Source organism: Salvelinus fontinalis, unplaced genomic scaffold (assembly GCF_029448725.1).
Source record: "Salvelinus fontinalis isolate EN_2023a unplaced genomic scaffold, ASM2944872v1 scaffold_0641, whole genome shotgun sequence".
Classification (NCBI taxonomy): Eukaryota; Metazoa; Chordata; class Actinopteri; order Salmoniformes; family Salmonidae; genus Salvelinus; species Salvelinus fontinalis.
In genome coordinates this window covers 73460-96568 of record NW_026600850.1, presented here as the reverse complement: position 1 = coordinate 96568, position 23109 = coordinate 73460, and the positions used below count along the sequence as shown (strand labels likewise).

At 41.2% G+C, this 23109-nt stretch overlaps 1 protein-coding gene across 1 annotated transcript; it reads left to right on the top strand.

Annotated features, from left to right (window-relative positions):
* The first annotated feature begins 9367 nt into the window (after positions 1–9367).
* Positions 9368–22475, top strand: LOC129846898 (zinc finger protein 883-like). The gene is made up of 3 exons (XM_055914704.1): positions 9368–9576; positions 13986–14713; positions 18125–22475. Exons 2-3 carry the CDS (start codon positions 14029–14031, stop codon positions 19291–19293), a joined length of 1854 nt encoding a protein of 617 aa, XP_055770679.1. The 5' UTR covers positions 9368–9576; positions 13986–14028; the 3' UTR covers positions 19294–22475.
* The last annotated feature ends 634 nt before the right edge of the window (positions 22476–23109 follow it).

Genomic DNA, 23109 nt, shown 5'->3' with positions numbered 1-23109 from the left:
TTTTAATATAAGTGCATTGAGTGTGGGAAATGTGCTCTACAAAATATAATTATTGTTATTAAAAAATGATGAAACGACTCGTGAAACTGTAATAAAGAATACATCTCATAATATACAAGGTCAAGCACTTTTCATGCTTTGTCTTCACATGATAAACACATCTGGACTCTGAGAGGTTCCTGTTCCAAGTGGGTGTCAGGTAAAAGTAGACGATAGCAGACAACAGGATTCTTAGTGAAAGGGCTGTTGTTGAACGTGTTCTTGATTTATAGATCCGGTAAAATCTTATCCAGGATCTTTCCTAAGTAAGATTAGCCTACATGAGACGCTTATTTGTTACTACTTAAATTAAGTTTTTAAATCTAAATTAACGTTTGATTGGTCTGGTATTTCAGCTCATCGAACTTGAGATCCTGGAATTATTTCCCAGCAACCCCCTAATCTTTATCTAAAGGCTGCGACTAACAAAGTAAATGTAGCCTTACTTATTTGTCATGTGAATAAACTCTGAGGAAACAACATCTTCCACAATGGATCAGGTGAGTTTGTATGCTTTTCAACAGCATGGGCACGCTGTTCTGTATAAAGTGTTTCAAATATGCTTGATTGTAGAGCAGAGGAAAAAATGCATACAAATGTACATTTTGTTGTGAGCAATTATTTTTTACATAAATGACATGAACATACAAAACATCAGTATAATACAGCTGGAGGTCAAAGTTAACACGTTGAAACAAAATGGATACTTCAAAAACGGTATGAAGAGAAAAGGAAAACCCGAGACTCGAGACAAAGTGACTGAGAAGAAACCTCCTGCACCTTGTTCTGGGGACAATAAAAGGCCGCTCTACAATGTGCGGTTTTCACACGCAACACAATGCCACAGATGTCTCATGTTGAGGGAAATGTGCAGTTGGCAGAGCTGTTGCCAGATCATTTCATGTAAATTTCTCTACCATGAGTCTGGTAGAGAGAACATTTTACAGAAAACATTTTATATTTTTGTTCAGTGTTCAATAACATTCTCAGTAACGGTTACAGAATTATTATTTTTCTTCTTACAGCTGTTATGTTGTTTATCTACATTAGTTGAATGCACTGACTATGTCACTCTGGATAAGAGCTCCTGCTGAATGACCAAACTGTAAAGGTAAAAACAAACAAATTCAAAGTATGCTGGATATTATTCTAATTAAATTAACATTAAATTACCAGACCAAATCTGAACCAATTATAGACGTCTTGGCTATGTTTCACAAATTTGAACAGCACAGTTCAGTACGGTACAGGACAGTAGTGTTATTCAGTAGAGTACAGTACGGTACAGTAGAGTTTAATTCAGTTGTGTACATTAGAGTAAAGTAGGGTACAATACAATACATTATACTGAACTATACTTTACTTTCCTGTACTGTGCTGCTCTCTAATGGACTGTGCTGTACTGTGCTGCTCTCTAATGGACTGTGCTGTACTGTGCTGCTCTCTAATGGACTGTGCTGTACTGTGCTGCTCTCTAATGGGCTGTGCTGTACTGTGCTGCTCTCTAATGGGCTGTGCTGTACTGTGCTGCTCTCTAATGGACTGTGCTGTACTGTGCTGTACTGTGCTGCTCTCTAATGGACTGTGCTGTACTGTGCTGTACTGTGCTGCTCTCTAATGGACTGTGCTGTACTGTGCTGTACTGTGCTGCTCTCTAATGGACTGTGCTGTACTGTGCTGCTCTCTACTGGACTGTGCTGTACTGTGCTGCTCTCTAATGGACTGTGCTGTACTGTGCTGCTCTGTGCTGTACTGTGCTGTACTGTGCTGCTCTCTACTGGACTGTGCTGTACTGTGCTGCTCTGTGCTGTACTGTGCTGTACTGTGCTGCTCTCTACTGGACTGTGCTGTACTGTGCTGTACTGTGCTGCTCTCTAATGGACTGTGCTGTACTGTGCTGCTCTAATGGACTGTGCTGTACTGTGCTGTCATGTGCTGCTCTCTACTGGACTGTGCTGTACTGTGCTGCTCTCTAATGGACTGTGCTGTACTGTGCTGCTCTCTAATGGACTGTGCTGTACTGTGCTCCTCTCTACTGTACTGTGCTGTACTGTGCTGCTCTCTACTGGACTGTGCTGTACTGTGCTGTACTGTGCTGCTCTCTACTGGACTGTGCTGTACTGTGCTGCTCTCTACTGGACTGTGCTGTACTGTGCTGCTCTCTACTGGACTGTGCTGTACTGTGCTGCTCTCTAATGGACTGTGCTGTACTGTGCTGTACTGTGCTGTACTGTGCTGCTCTGTGCTGTACTGTGCTGTACTGTGCTGCTCTCTACTGGACTGTGCTGTACTGTGCTGCTCTCTACTGGACTGTGCTGTACTGTGCTGTCCAAACTTGTGAAACATAGACGTCTATGTTTGGGTCAAATCAAAAACGCACCAAAAACACACGGCCGGAAGACATTGGCGTCGGTCCGTGCTTAGTGGAATAATCTATCCAGCCTTGTCTGGCGTATTTTGTTTTGTTGACATTTGGAAAGTTTACTGACAAATTTTCTCGTTACATCAGGCTTGTCATTACATGCATTTTATTCGCATAACAAGGTTAGCTAGAAACCAGGTTACTGACTTGCAGTGGCGACCCATCATTCAGGGCAGAGCCCCACATTTTTAGCAACATTTAATTATATTTTTGGGGCTTGCCTGTTTGCATGTTGTTTTGGCATTAATACGTGTCACATATCCGTTTGCAAACAATGTTTAAAAATATATATAATTGAGTTAATAAAACCTCATACAAACTTGGTCTCTTTGTTTTCTTGAGTAAGGCAGCTCCAAAATGAAGGAGTTTTAGCCTAGCTCAGTGCTTTCTGTGGTGGTGGCGCAAGTGTTCTGTCGCTCAGTGTTCTGTCACTCATTGGGACACTATGTCACCGCCAAGTCTAAGGGTAGAGCTCGAAATTCAAGCCCCTTGGGGGCTGCCATAGAGTTACATTAGAAGTGGCCATCCAAGAAGGCTCAAGGTCATTGACCACAGAGATAATGACGTTGAATCACGTTATATCTACAGTGGGGAGAACAAGTATTTGATACACTGCCGATTTTGCAGGTTTTCCTACTTACAAAGCATGTAGAGGGCTGTAATTTTTATCATAGGTACACTTCAACTGTGAGAGACGGAATCTAAAAAAATCCAGAAAATCACATTGTATGATTTTTAAGTAATTCCTTTGCATTTTATTGCATGACATAAGTATTTGATACATCAGAAAAGCAGAACTTAATATTTGGTACAGAAACCTTTGTTTGCAATTACAGAGATCATACGTTTCCTGTAGTTCTTGACCAGGTTTGCACACACTGCAGCAAGGATTTTGGCCCACTCCTCCATACAGACCTTCTCCAGATCCTTCAGGTTTTGGGGCTGTCGCTGGGCAATACGGACTTTCAGCTCCCTCCAAAGATTTTCCATTGGGTTCAGGTCTGGAGACTGGCTAGGCCACTCCAGGACCCTGAGATGCTTCTTACGGAGACACACCTTAGTTGCCCTGGCTGTGTGTTTCGGGTCGTTGTCATGCTGGAAGACCCAGCCACGACCCATCTTCAATGCTCTTACTAAGGGAAGGAGGTTGTTGGCCAAGATCTCGCGATAAATGGCCCCATCCATCCTCCCCTCAATACGGTGCAGTCGTCCTGTCCCCTTTGCAGAAAAGCATCCCCAAAGAATGATGTTTCCACCTCCATGCTTCACGGTTGGGATGGTGTTCTTGGGGTTGTACTCATCCTTCTTCTTCCTCCAAACACGGCGAGTGGAGTTTAGACCAAAAAGCTCTATTTTTGTCTCATCAGACCACATAACCTTCTCCCATTCCCCCTCTGGATCATCCAGATGGTCATTGGCAAACTTCAGACGGCCCTGGACATGCGCTGGCTTGAGCAGGGGGACCTTGCCTGCGCTGCAGGATTTTAATCCATGACGGCGTAGTGTGTTACTAATGGTTTTCTTTGAGACTGTGGTCCCAGCTCTCTTCAGGTCATTGACCAGGTCCTGCCGTGTAGTTCTGGGCTGATCCCTCACCTTCCACATGATCACTGATGCCCCACGAGGTGAGATCTTGCATGGAGCCCCTGATCGAGGTTGAATGACCGTCATCTTGAACTTTTTCTATTTTCTAATAATTGCGCCAACAGTTGTTGCCTTCTCACCAAGCTGCTTGCCTATTGTACTGTAGCCCATCCCAGCCTTCTGCAGGTCTCCAATTTTATTCCTGATGTCCTTACACAGCTCTCTGGTCTTGGCCATTGTGGAGAGGTTGGAGTCTGTTTGATTGAATGTGTGGACAGGTGTCTTTTATACAGGTAACGAGTTCAAACAGGTGCAGTTAATACAGGTAATGAGTGGAGAACAGGAGGGCTTCTTAAAGAAAAACTAACAGGTCTGTGAGAGCCGGAATTCATACTGGTTGGTAGGTGATCAAATACTTATGTCATGCAATAAATGCAAATTAATTACTTAAAAATCATACAATGTGATTTTCTGGATTTTGTTTTAGATTCCGTCTCTCACAGTTGAAGTGTATCTATGATAAAAAAAATTACAGACCTCTACATGGTTTGTAAGTAGGAAAATCTGCAAAATCGGCAGTGTATCAAATATTGTTCTCCCCACTGTATAGTAGCTTTGATTGTACTGATCATGTCAACATCATACTTTTGAAATCTTAGCTCGCAGTCATCATCATGTATCAAGTCGACAATCTACTGGGAAATCCTTTTTAATCCTTGTCATATGAAGAGAAATAATGAAGAGAAAATATAGATAAAACGTATCGGTTCTCATCGGCTATTGGACATAAACCTTACACAACAAGTTGGAAATTGCAAATTTAACAATGAGTGCTTTGGAAGGAATAAGTGACTAACTGCAAGCATTACAAAGCAATCATTAGCCTGCTATTCAGTGGAGTGGATGTGGGGTCCCAAGTCTAAGATTAAGGGTCTCTTTTCCTAGTTTAAAATTATAAACATTCAACATTGGCCATGCTGTCAATTAAGCATGATTTGTGCCACGCTCAAAACAACTGTTAACTCAGAAATGCAAAATCTAAATTTAGTTAGCTCAAGACAACTGGGAACTCAGGAAAAACGAGCTACAACTGGGAAAATACGTTTTGAACTGTCATCAACTCGGAATTATAAATTGGTAACCCGGGCCTCTTTCAAGCGCTACAACCTGAAGATCTCTGACATCATCATGATTCAACCTTTTTTTCTTTCTTCGAGTTCCCAGTTGTCTTAAAAGCACCATAAACCCAGAGAATGCCAGACTTTGATGACAAAGTTTGATGAAAAAATTTGCCCACGAAGGACCGCTGCGCCACCTTCCTGTTCAAGTGAGCACAGCACAAGGTGAGTCCAAAAAATGTATTGTGTGCGGCTGCATAAATTATGTAATATGCCAGGGAGAGATGTATTTTTTTTCTTCGTTATTTTACCAGGTAAGTTGACTGAGAACACGTTCTCATTTACAGCTACTACCTGGGGAATAGTTACAGGGGAGAGGACGGAGATGAATGAGCCAATTGTAAACTGGGGATTATTAGGTGACCAGATTGGGAATTTAGCCAGGACACCGGGGTTAACACCCCTACTCTTACGACAAGTGCCATAGGATCTTTAATAACCTCAGAAAGTCAGGACACCCGTTTATCGTCCCATCTGAAAGACGGCACCCTACACCGGGCAGTATACTGTAGCTAAGAAAGTAGTACTAAGTGTATGTTGTGTAGTAAGCTGTTAGTAGCCTATGTGCCTCACCCTAATTTGGTCTATCTTCACCTCTTAATTTCACCTACTGTTCTGACTTGGTGGTGCACATGTAGCCTATAACCTGTTTTTGAGAAATGTAATCATTGAATATTGTAAGAGCTTTCATTGTCTGCTTATATGCCCCCTTTATTTATCCTACAGTTCTGACTTGGTGTACAGGGAGAACACTGTAAGAACGGCCCATGTTCTGAATTCTGTTGCTGTACATTTCAAAAGTGCTGAACAAATAGTTATATTGACTACGTCTGTCCTAGCTCACTCAGTAATGTCTTAATTGAAATTACGGATTGTCTCTTATCCACTTGTTGTCCGCTTTTGCCATAGTTTGTACATCTCAATTGCCAGTATAACCCACATTTGTTTAAGCAAGTCAGCCATATCAGCTATGTTTTTTTTAAAGGCAGTAAATGAGGGTGAATGTTTCGCTGCCAGACAAGGCTCCGCTGATAGCCAGGTGTAGCAGTCGTAAGGTTGTGGGACTGCTGTTGGAACTCTGTTGTTGGGACAGCTTTATGTAGGCCCTAACAGTTTGTGGGCACCATTTGTCACCGTTATAGTGCAACTAATGTATTGTTTAGTGTTGTGTTGTATTGTGTAGTGCCCCACCAAGATGTACATGCCAAAATAGCCACTGCTGATTTGAAAGGTAATGATTGGTATTTAAAATTTTAAAAATAAAAACTCCCGCTAGCCCATGTCTCCACTAATCCAATGCTTTTAGATTTGTGGGAAGTAGAATGGTTGCACACTTAAGGAGATATTATAGTAATGCACCCAATCAATCAGGTTTGAATACTTCCTGTGGTCACCAATCTTCACCCAATGAAAACATCCGTACTCTCAACAAGAACTTTGTGGTCCAAGTATACTGAATGGAAATATAAACGCAACATGTAAAGTGTTGATCCCATGTTTCATGAGCTGAAATAAAAGATCCCAGGAATGTTCCAGGCATAAAAAGCTTATTTCTCCAAAATGTTGTTCACAACTTTTTTTTACATCCCTGTTAGTGAGCATTTCTCCTTTGCCAAGATAATCCATCCACCTGACAGAAATTACCTAGTGGTCGGTTCCAGATCTCTAAACAGAAGTTCTATAGAAAACAACTAGTGAAGAGGTTTCAAATCTCTAAATTAAGGTTCTATAGAAAACAACTAGTGAAGAGGTTCCGGATCTCTAAATAAAGGTTCTATAGAAAACAACTAGTGAAGAGGTTCCAGATCTCTAAATAAAGGTTCTATAGAAAACAACTAGTGAAGAGGTTCCAGATCTCTAAATAAAGGTTCTATAGAAAACATGTAGTGAAGAGGTTCCTGATCTCTAAATAAAGGTTCTATAGAAAACAACTAGTGAAGAGGTTCCAGATCTCTAAATAAAGGTTCAATAGAAAACATGTAGTGAAGTGGTTCCAGATCTCTAAATAACGGTTCTATAGAAAACAACTAGTGAAGAGGTTCCAGATCTCTAAATAAAGGTTCTATAGAAAACATGTAGTGAAGAGGTTCCAGATCTCTAAATACCGGTTCTATAGAAAACAACTAGTGAAGAGGTTCCAGATCTCTAAATAAAGGTTCTATATAAAACAACTAGTGAAGAGGTTCCAGATCTCTAAATAAAGGTTCTATAGAAAACATGTAGTGAAGAGGCTCCAGATACCTAAATAAATATTAAATGCACTGGTTTGCAGGACACGATGAAGGGGGTTAGTGCTCCTGATGGATTATCTTAATTCATATACTTTCCCATATGTAAAAATAATATATTGACATTTTATGTTTAATTCAATTTCATGTAAATATATTCCAATGTATATTTTTTCCGAATGGGTTTATCAATTGATGTATGCTATAAAGTTGAATTGAGTAATATATGTTAGTGTTTTTTTTTGTTTTTTTTTTAACCTGTGCACGCCTTTTTTCATGTTAAGAAGTACGAAGGAATCCTTAGACAACTAAGCCTCGTAATGCTAATGAAATAACAGAAAAAGCTCCTCTGAACTTCAAAATTCATTTTTTTCACACTTTATATTTGCCTGAAAACATCCCAAATGCAGCAAAAATGTCTCCTGAAGTGAGATTACACGAAGCATCATCAGTCATATCTGCTCTAGCCATAGAGTTTACCATTGGTGGGGAGAAAGAGAGAGCGGTCCCAGCTAATGGTGGATCACGTACAGAGCTGGTGGAAAAAAGTCAAAATTGGAAAGTGTCGCAGTAGCTTTTGATAAAGAATAACTTCAAGACTAAGCAGCTGCATTATAAGTGGGATGCACTGTTGAGCGCTACATCCTGAGGGATTTGTGCTGATTGTACGGAGATTGTGAAAGCCGGTTAAATGGCGTCCCTTGAGAAGGCAAGAACAAGATGTATGTCAGGAGAAGTGCCTTATTATCATAAGGAGACGTATACTTGGAATAAGGAGGAGGAATTCAGGGAAAAAGAGATGCAGGGGAGGTCTAAGAGAGAGGGAGGAAGATGGTGAGCTTGAATCGCTTAAAAATGGCGGAAAAAGGGAGATGGTTTGTTAAAGAAGAATGGTAGAAAGTGTAAGCAGAGGGAGCTGAAGACAGGATGAGAATTGGAAGTGAATGAGGTTGAAGTATCGGAGGTGGTGGGTGTGGTGAAGTTCTCAGGCGCCCGACCCTTGAACCGAGGGTCAGGATGAAGATGAGTCTATGACAGTAGGAGTGAAGTTTTTGGAGAAAGTGGACCCTTGCCTTTTTGCTGATCCATTTGTGGTTTCAGGGTGGGTGAAAACAGAGCTGGGTGCCTTGAAATCAGTGAGGGTAACCAGAAGTGGTCTTGTGATAATTGTTTATGTTTCTGCTGGTCAGAGGGAGAAGGCGCTCGGAGTTAAACGAATGGGGACAAGAAATGGGAATTGTTTTGCACTCAAGAGAAGGGTGCCATTGAAAGGAGTGATTACTGGGGTAGCAGTAAATGTAAAAGTTGACCAACTGAAGAGGAAGACTTTGGGTGTTTGTGATGCTCGTTGTTTGCTGCGAGGCAGACAGGGTGGCGAGAGTGGTGAAACAGAAGAGTCCTTGTCTGTTCTTTTGAGTTTTGATGTTGAGTCTTTGTCCGACAAAGTGATGTTAGAATATATAAGTTAACCTGTGCAAGCTTTTATACCGAATACATTATGTTGTTACAGGTGTCAAGCTTATGGGCACGTGGCAGCAGTGTGTAAGAGGGAGGTTCCTAGGTATGAGAAGTGTGCAGACGGGCATGAGACAAGGGAATGTGTAGCATTGGGGAAAGTAGTGGTATGTGTTAATTGTAGGTGTCCCCATGGGTCTGGGGATCAGAAATGTCCCGTGCGAGATAAATATTTATATTTTATTAATTTGTAGATTTTTTCGTGAGTGTGGTGTTAGATGGTAGGGTATTTGAATATCTTATTTAACAATTTAAAAAATCAAGCAACGTATAAAGGAGTTGTACTCCAGTCTAGTAAGTTGCGGTAATGCAACATATTGGATACCAATCGCCGTTAAACCTCATCGAAGAAGAAGTTTACCATTGATATATCGATACTCGACTGGTCTGGTCTGTGTGTGATGACGGCATAGCAGAAATTGGAACCAAGTAAAGAATGAGGAGCTAGCCCTAACTAGATTAGTCTTCCAACATAGTGGGAATTTCTAAAACTGATCTCAGAACAACGTTATCGAAGGAACATCGAGCGAAAGTCACGAGGTTTACTTCTTGTTCAGGTTGGACAGAGACGCGCTGGCCTGTTAGCTAGCTAGCCTTTCTACTGTACCTGGTAGGTAGCAAAGGTTACAAACGTTAGCACTACTGTGATTTACAACCTGATTTCAATCTTTTTTGGAATAGCAAGAAATGTATTGGTGAATTACATCGATCATGCATTGAATTGCATTCTTACTGTACGTCATATCGAACCTATTTATAAAACCTCTTATAAAGTTGGTTTTGTAGCATATACTGGGAATTTTATGTTTTAGACTGATATGATTATGTTTGTTTCATATCTGCAAAGTAGTTCAAACGCTGTCGGTTCCACTTTAGAGTTAAGCAAATGATTATCAAACCAAAGCCCTAAACAGTAGCTAATCGTTCACAGGGTTGGTGGTGTACAAAAACATCAAACTGGCTCCAAATCACAGCTGGACTGGTATTGTTTGCTGCATCCATTCGGAATGCACCGTTTAAGTTTCAATGACTCAATATTTCTGACAAAAACGGACGAATGTAACTAAGGCTGGGAATATCAAAACAATCAAACTAGCAATGACAATGATCACAAGGCAGTCATAGCGTGGCTAATAGGCTAGCCTGCGTATCTATTTATTTAACATGTTAAAAGCACGGAACCTAACATTAGCTAGCTGCTGGGAGGATGTCATGTCATTGGAGGAGTGGGTGAGTGACCGACTTTTTCCCCCTCATATCGTTTTTCGGTGGCTACAACTAGATGCAGGTGTCATTTGGTTAGCTAGAAATACATTTGGTTATCTTTGCTAGCTAGCTATGCTGAACTTGAACGACTGCTATCCAGTTAGCATATCTCTTGCGGTTCGTAGAAGTCATTCTGGCAATCTACTCCGATTTCAAAGGACACTGGTCTGTGTGCGCATGATGCAGAATAGGTGAATTTACCAACACGCAACACCAGCTGAATATATTACTTTAGAATTTTCACAAATGCCTTATTCTACATCAGGAGTCACCAACCCGTCGATCGTGGTCGACAAGTCGAAATTGGAAGCATTCCAAGTCGATCGGGAGGAGTTTTCAAAATCAGAGAGAAAAGAAAATCATAAATGTTTGAATTAATTCATTATTTTTTAAGGAGGCCTTTATCACCTTGTTACTATTAAAAGGGAGCACAATAGGTGAGAACATTTACAACGAGTTTAAACGTTATGTGCATGATAACAGCATTCCCATTCATAAGCTGGTAGCGAGGGCACTACAGACGGGGCACCAGCAATGCGTGGGGTGCATTCGGGCTTCGTTGCAGTGTGCTGTCGTGATCCCGATTTCCCCGAGTTTTTGAACGAACACTGTGTGATCCATCAGCAAGCACTAGCTAGTAAAGTAGTGGACTCGTCTCATGTCATGACACTTGTTGTTATTATTGTTTATTCAATTCGCGCAAATGGACTTTAGCACCGCTTGTTTAAATCTTTATTAGATGAGTTTGACGCCGCATATGGTGACTTGATTCTCCACGCTTGCGTAAAGTGGATGAGTCGCGGGAAAGTACTGCAGCGATTTGTTGACTTGTTGCCCGAGATCAAATCGTTTCTGGAGTCACGAAATGAGGAGTATGAGGAACTGTCTGATGATGCATGGCTGCTAGACTGAGGTTTCCTCACGGACATAACAGCAAAACGGAACCAGCTCAACTATGAGCTTCAGGGAAAAGACAAAGACGTGGCAAACATGATCAGCGCTGTCAGTGCCTTTTAAGGCCAAGGTGGGTGTGTTTCTCAGCTGAGGAATGGAAGGCTGGTGCACTTCCCAAACCTGGAGAAAATGTAGCAACACATCGGAAACAAAGATGCTTTTCCCCAGCAACAATTCTGTTCCCACCTGGAGAAACTGGCATCTGAATTCAACAGGCGTTTTCAGAAGTTCAATGACATAGGAGTGGTTGTTGCATTTATCTCAAACCCTTACCTCCCCATTGAGATTGAGGAGGTGTCTGCCAAATTTCAGCAAGTATTTGCTTTACCAATCGGAGTTGACATGGAGATAATTGAATTGCAAAAGGACATAGGTTTGAAAGCAAGATCAAGAGACCGTGACTCTTGGGTTCTTGTAAACACTGAAAAGTTTCCCCTCCTTTCATCCTGCGCACATGAGGTAAAGGCCTACTTTGGATCAACATATCTCTGTGAGATGGCCTTTTCACAGATGAAAATGATCAAGTCAAAGAACAGCTCTTGTCTATCTAATAGAAGTCTCACACAGTGTCAGACTTGCTGTGTCAAACTATGAGCCAGACTACAAAGCACTTGCTGATCGTGTGCCATCACATTGAATGTGTGTGTGTGTGGGGAGGGGATCTCATACACAGCCATCAGTGAGTGGCTATTGCCAGTTTGAAATCTGTTGTAGGCTACATTGTTTACAAAAGGATATGAACTGTGTTGTATGCTGTTCAAAAAAGGGCAAATAGAACAGTACTGTACATGATTGGCTTAGGCCTGTAATTGACATATTATTAAAGTTTTATATGAATGGTAGTAGGCCTGTAATTGACTGATTATTTAGGTAATGAATGGTAGTAGGCCTGTAATTGACAGATTATTTAGGTAATGAATGGTAGTAGGCATGTAATTGACAGATTATTGAGGTAATGAATAGTAGTAGGCCTGTAGTTGACAGATTATTGAGGTAATGAATGGTAGTAGGCCTGAGCTTGACAGATTATTGAGGTAATGAATGCTAGTAGGCCTGAGCTTGACAGATTATTTAGGTAATGAATGGTAGTAGGGCTGTGATTGACAGATTATTGAGGTAATGAATGGTAGTAGGACCTGTAATTGACTGATTATTGAGGTAATGAATGGTAGTAGGCCTGTAATTGACAGATTATTGAGGTAATGAATGGTAGTAGAGCTGCACTTGACAGATTATTGAGGTAATGAATGGTAGTAGGGCTGTGATTGACAGATTATTGAGGTAATGAATGGTAGTAGGACCTGTAATTGACTGATTATTGAGGTAATGAATGGTAGTAGGCCTGTAATTGACTGATTATTGAGGTAATGAATGGTAGTAGGCCTGTAATTGACTGATTATTGAGGTAATGAATGGTAGTAGGCCTGTGATTAACAGATTATTGAGGTAATGAATGGTAGTAGGCCTGTGATTGACAGATTATTGAGGTAATGAATGGTAGTAGGCCTGTAATTGACAGATTATTGAGGTAATGAATGGTAGTAGAGCTGTACTTGACAGATTATTTAGGTAATGAATGGTAGTAGCCCTGTGATTGACAGATTATTGAGGTAATGAATGGTAGTAGGCCTGTAATTGACAGATTATTGAGGTAATGAATGGTAGTAGAGCTGTACTTGACAGATTATTTAGGTAATGAATGGTAGTAGGGCTGTGATTGACAGATTATTGAGGTAATGAATGGTAGTAGGCCTGTGATTGACAGATTATTGAGGTAATGAATGGTAGTAGGCCTGTAATTGACTGATTATTGAGGTAATGAATGGTAGTAGAGCTGTACTTGACAGATTATTTAGGTAATGAATGGTAGTAGGGCTGTGATTTGTGTGATATTATTTTTGAACAATTGAATGATGTGACTGTTGTCCTAATATTTTGAATGCTAGTTGCACTTGAGAATTGTCATTTTGAAGTGTCTTGAAATATATTTTAAAAAGGGAAAGTGAAACAGTACTGAGACTGGTCCAGACTGCTTTAGCCACTAAATACAGAGCTGTGTCAATACCAGCAGCTGTTTTCAGGACAACACTGGGATTGAAAGCTGTAGCTACACGTTGCATGTTGTCCATGATGAAAATACGAGTAAATCCAATGGACCTTTCAAATATCTGCTGTAGCAGAGAGCAGGAGGTGCCATTTGACAGAGAAGCTCTCCACCCTATAAAGCGCCATCAACAGCTCGATTAACAAGTCTGGTTGTGCTTTAGACTTCCCTTCTCTCAGCGTGACCAGGGCAGCGGCAGTCTGAACACAAAGTAACCCTTTTAGGCCCCACTTCTTCCACCCACCCCAATGCCCAGACTAGTGCCAGCAACACAGCAGAGAAGACTGAAACAGCATCAGACATCTGCCTCCCCTGGTGCATCTGAAACCGGGGAACATGTATCCCAAACCCTGCTCTCCCACTGCCTGGGTTCCTTTGTGAAGATCCGCAAGTAGGGACCCCATGCCCACGTCATTGAAATGTCTCCCTTCCACAGATCTCCCTATATGATGTCATCTTACTTCCTAGGTATTAATCAAACTAAGACAAAACACAATAGATGTAAACCACCATGTCATCTTGACATGCATAACCTTTTCATGTCATTTTATGACTATACCAACATGAATATTTAATTTAAACATGCCTGAATATTCCTAAACCAATTTAACACTCAAAGTAAAAAGAAGCAAAATCTTAGGGTGAAATGACAGATGCAATCGTTAATGTGTTCTAATCTTTCATTTTCATTACAGGCCATTGACTTCATTGCTGTTGTTGCCACGTGAGCAGGACAATATGAGTGGAGAGAGGGAAACGTTGATGGATGAAATGGAACAGAGTTTATACACTTTAACCAAGGACAATTTACGCTGCCTGTGTGAACGCAGTGGAATAAGTGGCATGGATGGCTCCGATGTTCAAGGAAAGAATCACCATCACTCATTGTGCTGTAAAATCCTGGAGGAACTTTGGGAAAATGTAGATTCAATGGAATCGGAGGAGCAGGGAATGTCTTGGTTACTCCAACTGAAAGAGGACATCAGAAAGATACAGGAGAATGGTAGTGGTGCACCTTTGAGTCCCAGCCAATCCATTGATGATGATGCTGTAGACTGTGATGCAGATGAGAACCAGAAGGACATGGATTGGTTACCTAGCACAAGGCTGGAGGCGGAGCGCATGAGTCCCAGCCAGTCCTTTGAGGACAATGCTGCAGACTGCGATGAAGAATGGAATGAGGAGGACAGGGATTTGTTGCCTAGCAAAGGCCTGGAGGTGGAGCCAGCTCCAGAGAGACACACACCAGAGCAGAGGGAGAAGAGAGTGAGTGGGGCCCCCTCTCTGTCCTCTCCTGGTAATGCCTTACTGCTGGGTCTGAAGAGGGTGTCTGTGTGGCTGGTCGACTGCAGGAAAACACCAGGGTTGAGAGGAACTGCTGGAGGAGGAGACGAGGAGGAGGAAGGAGACGTGATTCATCAAAGTAAGTGCAGCAGGATACCTTTTGTTTTGGTTCTAAGTACCATTGTGAAGTTTAGTTGTTGTTATCTAACATTACAGTGCAGTCCAGGGGCCTCTGATATCAACGTTTTCTAAGTTGCATCAACACCTTTTTCCATTGTAGAATCGTTAAACATAGAAGAGAGCAACATGTTGCCAAGGGTTTTGATACAATTAACGTATAACCATGTATCTGACAGTTGTGGCTGAAGACCGAGCTCATTAGAATAATACCCAGCATGCTATGAACGTGTTTTGTTTTTACATTCAGCAAGAGCTCTTATCCAGAGCGAATTTAGTCAGTGCATTCAACTAATGAAGATAAACAACATATCATAGTTGTAATAATGAAAAATATATTTCTGTAACCGTTCTTGAGAATGTTATTGAATACTGAACAAAAATATAAAATGCAACAGCCCCAGCCAATCAGAGTTAGTTTTTCCCCATAAAAAGGCTTTATTACAGATAGAAATACTCAGTTTAATAAGCTGTCTGGGTGGCTAGTCTCAGACGATCCTACAGGTCTTGCATTGTTACACATGATCTGTGGTTGTGAGGCCGGTTGGACGTACTGCCAAATTCTGTAAAACGACTGTAAAACACCTAGAAGGCCAGGATCCCGGAGTTGCCTCATCACTGGTTAGGTTGAGACTGGTGTTTTGCGGGTACTATTTAATGAAGCTGCCAGTTGAGGACTTGTGAGGCATCTGTTTCTCAAACTAGACACTAATGTACTTGTCCTCTTGCTCAGTTGTGCAGTGGGGCCTCCCACTCCTCTTTCTATTCTGGTTAGAGACAGTTTGCGCTGTTCTGTGAAGGGGGTAGTACACAGCGTTGTACGAGATCTTCAGTTTCTTGGCAATTTCTCGCATGGAATAGCCTTCGTTTCTCAGAACAAGAATAGACTGATGAGTTTCAGAAGAAAGTTCTTTGTTTCTGGCTATTTTGAGCCTGTAATTGAACCCACAAATACTGATGCTCCAGATACTCAACTAGTCTAAAGAAGCACAGTTTTATTGCTTCTTTAATCAGAACAACAGTTTTCAGCTGTGCTAACATAATTACAAAAGGGTTTTCTAATGATGAATTGGTCTTTTGAAATGATAAACTTGGATTAGCTAACACAACGTGCCATTGGAACACAGTAGTGATGGTTGCTGTTAATGGGTCTCTGTACGCCTATGTAGATATTCCATTAAAAATCATCCATTTCCAGCTACAATAGTCATTTACAATATTAACAATGTCTACACTGTATTTCTGATCAATTTGATGTTATTTTAATGGACAAAAAAACTTTTGAACGGTGGTGTATAAGTCAAGCAAACGTTCAACAACAGCCCTTTCACTAAGAATCCTGTTGTCTCCTATCGTCTACTTTTACCTGACACCCACTTGGAACAGGAAGGTCTCAGAGTCCAGATGTGTTTATCATGTGAAGACAAAGCATGAAAAGTGCTTGACCTTGTATATTATGAGATCTATCCTTCATTCCAGTTTCACGAGTCGTTTCATATTTTTTTTATAACAATAATTATGTTTTGGAAGCACATTTCCCACACTCAATGCAGTTATATTAAAACAGATTATTATACTTAAAAAATATATACAGTACCAGTCAAAAGTTTTAGAACACCTACTCATTCAAGGGTTTTCTTTATTTTTACTGTTTTCTACATTGTAGAATAATAGTGAAGACATCAAAACTATGAAATAACACACATGGAATCATGTAGGAACCTAAAATGTGTTAAACACACATTGATGACAGCTTTCCACACTTGACATTCTCTCAACCAGCATCATGAGGTAGTCACCTGGAATGAAATTCAATTAACAGGTGTGTCTTGTTAATTTGTGGAATTCTATTCCTTAACGCATTTTTGCCAATCAGTTGCGTTGTGACAACGTAGGTGGTGGTATACAGAAGATAGGCCTGTTTGGTAAAAGACCAAGTCCATATTATGACGACAACAGCTCAAATAAGCAAAGAGAAACGGCAGTCCATCATTACTTTAAAGGTCAGTCGATATGGAAAATTGAAAGAACTTTCAAAGTTTATTCTAGTGCCGTTGCAAAAACCTTCAAGCGCTATGTGGAAAATGGCTCTCATGAGGACCGCCACAGGAAAGGAAGACCCAGAGTTACTTTTGCTGCAGAGGATAAGTTCATTAGAGTTAAATGCACTTCAGATAGCAGCCCAAATAAATGCTTCACAGAGTTGAAGTAACAGACACATCTCAACATCAACTGTTCAGAGGAGACCGCGTGCATCAGGCCTTCATGGTCGAATTGCTGCAAAGAAACCACTACTAAAGGACACCAATAAGAAAAAGAGACTTGCTTTGGCCAATAAACACGATCAATGGACATTAGACCGGTGGAAATCTGTCTTTTGGTCTGATGAGTCCAAATTTGAGATTTTTGGTTCCAACCGCCGTGTCTTTGTGCGACACAGAGTAGGTGAACGGATGATCTCCGCATGTGTGGTTGCCACCGTGAAGCATGGAGGAGGAGGTGTCATGGTGTGGGGGTGCTTTGCTGGTGACACTGTTGGTGATTTTTATTGAGAATTCAAGGCACACTTAACCATTATGGCTACCACAGCATTCTTTAGCGAGACGCCATCCCATCTGGTTTGCGCTTAGTGGGACCATCATTTGTTTTTCAACAGGACAATGATCCAAAACACACCTCCAGGCTGTGTAAGGACTATTTGACCAAGGAGAGTGATGCAGTGCTGCATCAGATAACCTGGCCTCCACAATCCCCCGACCTCATCCCCTTGGAGATGGTTTGGGATGAGTTTGACCGCAGAGTGAAGGAAAAGCAGCCAACAAGTACACAGCGTATGTGGGAACTCCTTCAAGACTGTTGGAAAAGCATTCCCCATGAAGCTGGTTGAGTGTGCAAAGCTGTCATTAAGGCAGAGTGTGGCTACTTTGAAGAATTTAAAATTACACTTTTTTGGATATAACATGATTCCGTATGTGTTCATAAATGTGATGTTTTCACAATTATTCTACAATATAGTAAAAAATTAAGAAAAACCTTTGAGTACATGTGTCCAAACTTTTGACTGGTACCATGTGTATTTGTTTTGCTATTTAAACTTTTTTTTACGGTAACCGCGGTCCTTTAGCTGGCCAATAACCGTTATTCAAAATTCCATGAACTATTTGATTCATGGAACTATTTCCATGAACTATTTGAACAATACTTCTCAAGGACTGGTTTTGCATGTCAAAGATTTTTTTTTAAATCCTAAATTACAATGCAGTCTAGGGAATTTGATTATCTGATGAATGGTTTTGATGATACCTCAAAATGATGTAACTTCTCTAGGACAAACTGTATTCAATGTTTTGATTGTTTTTCCTTGTTCACACAGGAAAAAGACGTGGCTATTGTGGATCCTCTGGGAAGCCTCAACAACAACATCATCATGATGCTGATGACCCAGACTGGAGTCTCTCTGAATCAAAACACGTCAACAAACAACCGCAGAGACGTACAGGGAAGAAATCTCACTACTGCTGCACTCAGTGTGGGAAGAGTTTAGCTGGTTCAGCGCAACTTAAAATGCACCAGAGAATCCATACAGGAGAGAAACCTTACAGCTGCTCACAGTGTGGAAAAAGTTTCAGTCTAAAAGGTAATCTTAAAATGCACCAGAAAACACATACAGGGGAAAAAATTCACCATTGCTCTGACTGCGGGAAAAGTTTTGCACAAAACTCCACTTTAAAAGCACACAAGCAAACACACAAGCCTGCCGCAGAAAGGCTTTACCAATGCTCCTTCTGCGAGAAGACGTTTTGTATTTTGGCAACCTTTAATTTCCATATGAAAATGCACACCAAAGAGAAACCGTTCCAATGTTCTGACTGCGGAATGCGGTTCATTCATTTCAGTTTACTGAAAGCACATGAACATAAACACAAGCCCTCCGCCGAAAGGCCCTTCCGCTGCTCTGAATGCGGGGCGTGTTTTACTACAAAAGGTAATTTTAAATTTCACCAGCTGACGCACAACCGGGGAAAGAGACCTTACCGCTGCTCTGAGTGTGGGAACTGTTTCTCTCATCCGGTGTATCTGAAGAATCACCAGAAAAGGCACAGTAAAGAGAAGTCTGTTGTCTGCGACCTGTGTGGAAAGACCTTCAACCATCCTGATGACTTCAGAATTCACATGAAGATACACCGAGGAGTGAAACTGCACAACTGCTCCGACTGCGGCAGCAGCTTCATATTCCGCCGCCGTTTAATAACACACCAACGTGTGCATACTGGAGAGATGCCTTATGTCTGCAATCACTGTGGGAGGAGGTTTTCGCTGTCTCGTACTCTGGTGAATCACCAGCGAACGCACACGGGGGAAAAACCTTACCACTGTTCTTTCTGCGGGAAGAGCTTCAGTCGGTCACAAAACCTAGCTGCACACAAGAGAACTCATACTGGAGAGAAGCCTCATGCTTGTGATCAATGTGGGAAGAAGTTTTCCCGAACCGACGCGCTGGCTGTACACAAACGCACCCACACCGGAGGCAGGGTAGCCTAGTGGTTAGAGCGTTGGGCTAGTAACCGAAAAGTTGCAAGTTCAAATCCCCGAGCTGACAAGGTACAAATCTGTCGTTCTGCCCCTGAACAAGGCAGTTAACCCACTGTTCCTAGGCCGTCATTGAAAATAAGAGTTTGTTCTTAACTGACTTGCCTAGTTAAATAAAAAATGTTAAATGTAAGTCGCTCTGGATAAGAGCGTCTGCTAAATGACTTAAATGTAAATGTAAATGTAAATGTAAATGAGAAGCCTTACAGCTGTGATATATGCAGGGAGAGGTTCACCTATTTAGTAGCCATGTTGAAACATAAGAAAGGACATGGTCATCTTGCAGGTGATGTACTCTGTGCTGAACAGCCTTAGAATGATCGAAGCTCTATGAATAGACTTTATTGTCCATTGTTTAACTTTTAGACTAAAGGGATTTGTCTTTTTGCTTACAATCTACCCATCTAGAGAGGGAGAGAGAGAGAGACACAAGCACACACGGTGGCAGGTAGCCTAGCGGTTAGAGCTTAGGGCCTGTAACCGAAAAGTCACTTGTTCTAATCCTCGAGCCGACAAGGCAAAAAATCTGTTGCTGTGCCATTGAGCAAGGCACCTAACCCTAATTGCTCCTGGGTCGCCGCTGATCATGGCTGACCCTGGCCGCGACTCCACTCTCCGATGGCGTCTCAGGGGAAGTTGTGATATGCAAAAAACAAATGACCAATTCACACGTGTATATAAGACACACTTGTACATGTGAAATAAGGACAATATAAACACCAAATTATTATTATTATTATTATTATTATTGTTGCAGACACACACACATGGGTTGGGAGCAGAGCTTTGTATGAGAGTGGTTACTTAGGGTTACGTTTTCTCAGCCCCGTCCCACAGCTGCCAGTGGACTGAAACACAAAGCCAGGATTGTGGCTTTAAACTGCCTGAAATTACAGGGTTGTGTACATACATTCAGTATCTGACAGGGAGACCTAACCTCTGCTCTTCTAGTACTGGGGTGGAGTTTCCCATAGCTACAGATCTATATAGGATCAGCTTCTTCTCCACAAATCCAAGCCTTAAAGCCCCTGTCAGTCTTTGTAATTTTACACTATGAGGTCGAAATAACACTCTGAAATTGTGAAAATTATGATAATGCCCATTTTGTGTGAGTGCATTTTATTTATTTATCAAAATGCGTTTTTGGGCAGAAATGCCTTCTGGAACATGTGAACTTTCATGTGCCTTAATAGCAAACTTGTATTCCATCCATAAATATGAATAAAATTGTTAAATTACTAGCCTAGTTGGTTTAACCACGGAAAAAGTCAGGAACCTTCCCGCTAGCCATGATTGTCTGAGATAATGGATGGGCTGGACATGCTGGGAGATGAGTGTGGATTGGTCTGCCATGTAGCATGCTTCTGTCTATAACGTGAGATGTTCAGTATGTGTTGATAGTCCTTTCTACCGTGCCGTTTTTGAAAGATATAACGTTAGCCATCGAGGACTACAAAAGTTTTGCTACTTTTCTCAACAACATTAATGCCCTGAATTTAGCAGGCGCTATCGACAAATCAGTTGGAAAAAGTGATGGGCTACTTTCTGCACACGCCACGGTCAGTGTGAACCAGTGACTTGACACAACGCTGGCCAAACAAGATGTAGTTACAAATAAAAGGGAGTTAATGGTTCCAGTCTGCCGTGAAGCGTTCATCTATATATACGGGTAAGAGTCTAGCTCCATTTTCAGATACAAGTTTCTAATTTTGTCAGAAAGTCGCTTTATTGCCAGTTAAAGGTTAGTTAGCTAGCGAACGATAGCTTGCTGGCTCTCTAGCTAACGTTCCGTGTATGATCTGTGTCGTAACATTATTCGAATCAGAAAACCATTTGCATTGCTAGGTATAGCCTAATGTTAGCTAGCTAACATTGAACCTAGTTTGTGAGCTTTAGCTACCTGCCGATTCATACCACAGCTAGATACATGTCTGAACAAAAGACTCCACTTCAACCGGATTATTTAACGACACGTCAAATTAGCCAGGTGTGTCTGGGGGAGATTATGGCCATCTATTGTATTTCATGAACATGTGTACATTTGGGGCGGCAGCGTAGCCTAGTGGTTAGAGCGTTGGACTAGTAACGGAAGGTTGCAAGTTCAAATCCCCGAGCTGACAAGGTACAAATCTGTCGTTCTGCCCCTGAACAGGCAGTTAACCCACTGTTCCTAGGCCGTCATTGAAAATAAGAATTTGTTCTTAACTGACTTGCCTAGTTAAATAAAGGTAAAAAATAAAAATAAAAAAATGTCTAGACAATAGGGACCCATCCACTTAGCTAGATGTGGCTGGGGGAGTGGTTTAGCATTTCTTTCACATGACCCATCAATTCAGATAAATGTGTCGGGTAAGCGTCATCTAACAATTACAAAATATGTAAAAAAATATATATATATATCTGGACACTTCCTGTTTTTGATATTGCTACTATGCAAGTAACCATTTCACTGTACCGTTTACACCTTCTGTATGCTGTGCATGTGACAAATAAACTTTAATTTGATATAGCGTGTGTTTAGGACATGGCCCACTCATCCTTTATTAAGAGCACACAGTGCCACCTACAGAACAGAAACAGATTAACTGACAAAAGCATTTCCAACGAACTCCCCTCGGTTGAGTTATATACAGTTATTTAAAAAATATGCATATATATTAAAACATCTTGCATATCTTAATTTATTTCCACAATTAACAAATAATATGCATAATAAAGTTGGCAGTTCATACGAAGGATTGTTACCTATAATCTTTAGTGTAAGGGAACCAATGTTATTTTGTCTTAACTACGTCTGTTGATTTGTAATTGTGTGTTATGCTAATCTGATGGTAGTGCAAGTGATGTGCAATGTGATGGTTGATGCTGCCTCTCTCATTGCTACAGTAATATTGGTTTACACCTCAAATGTTGCATTGATATCGACTGTTTGCAGATATGACCTGTATTTACTGTTTGTCTGATGTTCTCATTCATTAACAAAGAACTCCAGTTCGTTTCAGAATGGGTGGCGAGGAATAAGTTAGTCCTAAATATTTCAAAAACTAAAAGCAATGTATTTTGGACAAATCATTCACTATACCCTAAACCTCAACTAAGTCTTGTAATAAATAAATGTGGAAATTGAGCAAGTTGAGATGACTAAACTGCTTGCAGTAACCCTGGATTGTATGCTGTCATGGTCAAAACATATTGAGTCAACAGTAGCTAAGATGGGGAGAAGTCTGTCTATAATAAAGTGCTTCTCTACCTTCTTAACAACACTATCAACAAGGCAGGTCCTACAAGCTCTTGTTTTGTCGCACCTAGACTACTGTTCAGCCACAAAGAGGAACTTAGGAAAATTGCAATTGGCTCAGAACAGGACAGCACGGCTGGCCCTTGGATATACACAGAGAGCAAACATTAATAATATGCATGTCAATCTCTCCTGGCTCAAAGTGGAGGAGAGATTGACTTCATCACTACTTGTATTTGTTAGAGGTATTGACATGTTGAAAGCGCCTAGCTGTCTGTTTAAACGACTAGCACACAGCGCAGACACCCATACATACCCCACAAGACATGCCACCAGAGGTCCCTTCATAGTCCCCAAGCCCAGAACAGACTATGGGAGGCGCACCGTACTATATAGAGCCATGACTACATGGAACTCTGTTCCACATCAGATAACTGATGCAAGCAGTAGAATCAGATTTAAAAACAGATGAAAATACACCGTATGGGGCTCCCGAGTGGCTCAGCGGTCGAAGGCACTGCATCTCAGTG

Bases quoted from the DNA above. Each gene is read 5' to 3' on its own strand.
- LOC129846898 (XM_055914704.1), top strand. From the start codon at position 14,029: ATGAGTGGAGAGAGGGAAACGTTGATGGATGAAATGGAACAGAGTTTA. The intron at 14,714-18,124 runs GTAAGTGCAGCA...TTGTTCACACAG, and splicing joins AGGAGACGTGATTCATCAAA to GAAAAAGACGTGGCTATTGT.